At 33.8% G+C, this 4,482-nt stretch overlaps 2 protein-coding genes across 2 annotated transcripts; one reads left to right on the forward strand and one right to left on the reverse strand.

Moving 5' to 3' along the window:
* On the forward strand, positions 1–2,913 carry LOC133779877 (ankyrin repeat-containing protein BDA1-like). The gene is made up of 3 exons (XM_062219776.1): positions 1–86; positions 1,192–1,801; positions 2,245–2,913. Exons 1-3 carry the CDS (start codon positions 1–3, stop codon positions 2,911–2,913), a joined length of 1,365 nt encoding a protein of 454 aa, XP_062075760.1.
* Positions 2,914–3,412: 499 nt separating this feature from the next.
* LOC133779878 (secreted RxLR effector protein 161-like) lies at positions 3,413–4,272 on the reverse strand. Its single transcript, XM_062219777.1, has 3 exons — positions 4,230–4,272; positions 3,832–4,011; positions 3,413–3,714 (listed from the first exon to the last, which is right to left on the reverse strand). Exons 1-3 carry the CDS (start codon positions 4,270–4,272, stop codon positions 3,413–3,415), a joined length of 525 nt encoding a protein of 174 aa, XP_062075761.1.
* Positions 4,273–4,482: the final 210 nt, after the last annotated feature.

Consider the following 4,482-nt stretch of genomic DNA (forward strand, 5'->3'; position numbering starts at 1 on the left):
ATGGAAGAATATGCCGATGATTTGAGTTCCAATAATACCGACGCACTAATTTTAGCACTGCCTAGTAGCTGGGAAATACATAAAAGGTGAAAATTTTAACTTTGGAAAAACTTTTCCCAGGATATATTTGGAATACTTTCACAATCATATATATATATATATATACATTTATATATAACGTTCAAGTACTGTAATTGCTAAATTTATATATATGACCATACAGATAAGAGATACTGAGAAGAATTCACCAAAACTTAATTATATTACTCTGATTGATACTTTATTACTATCATTAGCTAGTATATTACTCTGATTGATACTTTTTAATATTATCTCATTTGAGCACTGACATATATAGCTTTTGTATAGTTATCATCAGGTTAATGTATAATTAACTTGCCAATCTAATCATCAAATATATGAATATAAATTAATAACTTTTATATAATATTTGATTTATTTTTACAAAATATTTACGCAATTTGTGTGGTGAAACAAATGCGACATCATTTTATATAACATGTTTGATTTGGTTCTCTAAATTTAAACGAAACATATACCACGTTTTTGCTTCTATATTTTCAATATATATATAGATACATATAATTCACCCTCCGTTTTAATTTCAATTTATTCCAAAATTGTGTCTACATTTTGTGCAATAATCTTTTGAAGACCTAACTATACTCATAACTTTAATACTTCAACATCATTAAAGAGAGGAAAGAGCATTTCTATAATGCAATCATAGTGCCCATCACCACCTTATATTCATTAGTGTAATTTAGTATTAGATCTTATTAAATTAAAATATGTGGGATCTGATCTTAAATTAAAATACAAAATTACACCAACAACGATATAACATGTAAAGGGAGTTGGGGTCACCAATAATGCTCCTTAACAATACTCATATTTAAAACTTGTTTTTTAAATATTTATGAATATTATAGTATTTTAGGCATTTAGAAATATCACAAACTAAAATTTTTTGTTTTATTTCTATGAAGTTTTCCTTCATATATAAAAAAAAAACAAATATTTTTCTTAAAAATAAATAAATACAATAATTGATGCCAATTATTAGGCAGGATTTACAAGTGCTTGTGAAGTAAATTAATTATTAATCATTATGACCAACTTATTAATAATTAATGATTTAATTATCGTTACTACATGAAATGAGGATAGTGTTTTAGAGGAGTTGGAAGGTGCCGCCCGTGAAGGGGATATCAACAAGTTATACGAATTAATTCGAAGGGATCCATATTTGTTGGACCGCATTGATGCCATACCATTTGTTGACACGCCTATGCATATAGCAGCTTCTTCTGATAATGCCTCGTTTACTATGGAGATGATGAGGTTGAAACCTTCATTTTCCTTAAAGCAAAACCAAGATGGATTCACTCCTATGCACCTTGCATTGAAGAATTGGCGAACCAGGATACTGCATCGACTTATAGAGACTGACTGTGAACTTGTTCGTGTGAAAGGAAAGGAGGGAAAAACTCTTTTGCACTGCGCAGTTGAAAGAGAAAATCAAAGCAAAAGCCTTAAAATTTTAGATTATATTTTATCGGCATGCCCACAGTCCATTGAAGATGTGACAATTTACAAGGAAACTGCTTTGCATATTGCTGTGAAAAGAGAAAATTTTGATGTTTTCGAATGTCTGGTGAAAAGGATTCTAAGAGCCAAACATAAGAATTCTGACATTCAAGAAAAACAAATTTTGAACGGAAAAAATGGAGAAGGAAACACAGTACTACACATTGCAGCTCTCAAAAATGCTCCCAAGGCAAGTTTTCTAAGCCAAATTTGATCTCTTTCACAAAATTTAGACTGCAAGATTGATAGTGTTTTATATATCTATATTTGTCATGTACACACAAACTACCTAAATTTCTTTCTTTTGTTATTGTACCATGGAAATATATAAGTTATCGTTGTTGGATGAGAATGCAAGTATATATAAATATTGATAGGCAGATTTGTCTAAATTTAATCTTAGTTTCTCAACTATATGAGTAGTACTATTGCTAAGGTATCCAACACGGAATTATATGGCATGTCATGTATGTCACACATTAAGTAGTGTTGACCCCTTAAGGTACCCGATTTCAAATGCTCATTATTTAATGTCTATTGTCTCGAATGAACTGAGTATAGAGATAGATGAGCAAGCTTGTTCGTTTATAATAATTACTTCTCTTGTTGGAATTAATTAACAATTCTGCCTAGATTGTGGAAGCGCTGATTAAATGTGGCGTTGATGCAAATGTCAAGAATTCAAAAGGAGATACAGCATTAAATATATCAGAAAGCCAAGACCCATTGCTAGAGGGTAACATACAAGTGAGACATATGCTACTTAAGGTGACAAATGCTTCATTAAGCTCCTCAGCTTCTACAAACCCAGATGATGATGAAGAATTAACCAGTCCAACAGCGTCACTGAAAATATCTATAAATCGCTACAAAGCAAACATGTCAAACGACGTGAGGAATATCCTATTGATAGTTGCTGTCCTTATTGCAATGGCCACTTATCACACCGCTGCAGTAGCAAGTGTTGGGCTTGGGCAGCACAACCATGTGGCGGCCTCCGCTTCGAGCATGGGTGGTGGAGGCAGCACTTTGTCCACCGACTTTTGGATTTTTAATATTGGGGCTCTTTTGACTTCTTCGCTGGTGATCTACTTCCTATTTCCTAGGGGTTACATTAGTATCCTACTATTGTTGTCACTCTGTCTCTACTCTTTGACTTGCTATTCATTATCGCCGATATCGATCGTATTTCCAGGAATTTCTGTCATTGCTTCGATTCTTTTTGTAATAGTTAAAGCTATTTGGAACTTAGTTGTGGAATCTGCTACCGAAAGACTAATTAGAAGCATTTTCTCATCATGAGATAAGTCTTGGGGCCATGGGTAAATCGAGTAGTGACACTGATCATCAATAACAAGCTGCAGTAGCGCGCCATTGCTTCCATTCATTACGATCTATTCTTGGCAAACGTAATTTGAAAGGAGTGAGAGCAAAATAATATGGGGACTGATTTGATGATATATCAAATTATACATAGTACTACCTTTCACATTTTAATTAAATGGAAATTTGTTTAATTTGGTGTGTGTTCTTAATTAATTTGTTTCTACGTCCTCTTTCTTATTGAAATATACGTGCAGTGCTTGAGTTCTATTTATTTGTTTGTTTCAGCTTCTCTGATGAAATGATTCTTGATGCTTATATGCATCGTAATGCTATGAAATACGGGATTTTTGGCCATTGTAATAGCTTATTTGCTATCGCAGTAGATCTTTGTAACTTCTTCTTGTGATTCTCCCATGTCTTCAAGTATTCTTTTCAGCCATATAGCTTGGCTTGTAGTCATTGCTACGGCAATATACTATTCTTCAGTTGATGATTGCACAAATGTTGCTTGTTTCTTTGATACCCAGGAAAATATCCTTGATCCAATTGTGAATGCATATCCTGTTGTGCTTTTCATATCGTCTAGTTTTCCTACCCAATCACTGTCTGTGTAGCCGACTAGTTTTGAGTCATGGGTGACTCCATGCCATATTCCATAGTTCTTTGTTCCATTCAAAATATCTAAAAGCTCTCTTAGCTGCTCCATAGTGAACTTTACTTGGATCGTGCATGAATCTTGATAGGAGACTGACGCATACATAATGTCTGGTCTTGTAGCTGTCAGACAGAGTAAGCTGCCAATTATACTTCAAAACTTCGATTCATTTGCTTTTGGTGAGTCATCCTCTTTCTTGAGTGTTTTGTTGTTGTCTAGTGGAGTTGATACTGTCTTACATCCCTCCATTTTGAACTTCTTCAATAGTGTATCTATATACTTCTTTTGTGAAATGAAGATCCCATCTTCTTTTTGTGTTATTTCAATCCCAAGAAAGTAGTGCATTAAGCCAAAATTAGTCATCTCGAAACTTTTCATCATGTCTTCTTTAAACTTCTTGACCATATTTTCATTATTGTCTGTGTAGATGAGACCATCAACATATGAAGAGACAATAAGTGTGTCATTCGTTCCTTGAGTCTTGATGTAGAGTGTTGGCTCACTTTTGCTCCTCCTAAAACTTTGTTTGGTGAAGTAGTTATCGATCTTATTGTATCATGCTCTTGGAGCTTGCTTTAGGCCATATAAAGCATTTTTTAACTTAAGAACTTTATCTTCTTTCCCTTGCACCACGTACCTTTGAGGTTTCTCCACATAGATTTCTTCTTCGAGATAGCCATTGAGAAATCCTGACTTCACGTCTAGTTGGAAAATCTTCCATTTCTTTTGTGAAGCTAGAGCAATCAAAGCCTTGATTGTGTCGAGGCGTGCAACTGGAGCAAATGTTTTATTGTAGTCAACTCCATGTTGTTGTGAGTATCATTTGGCAACTAACATTGCTTTATGCTTTTTAATTGAGCTATCTGAATTAGGCTTTATCTTGTAAACCC

Source organism: Humulus lupulus, chromosome 5 (genome assembly GCF_963169125.1).
Source record: "Humulus lupulus chromosome 5, drHumLupu1.1, whole genome shotgun sequence".
In the NCBI taxonomy this organism is placed as follows: Eukaryota; Viridiplantae; Streptophyta; class Magnoliopsida; order Rosales; family Cannabaceae; genus Humulus; species Humulus lupulus.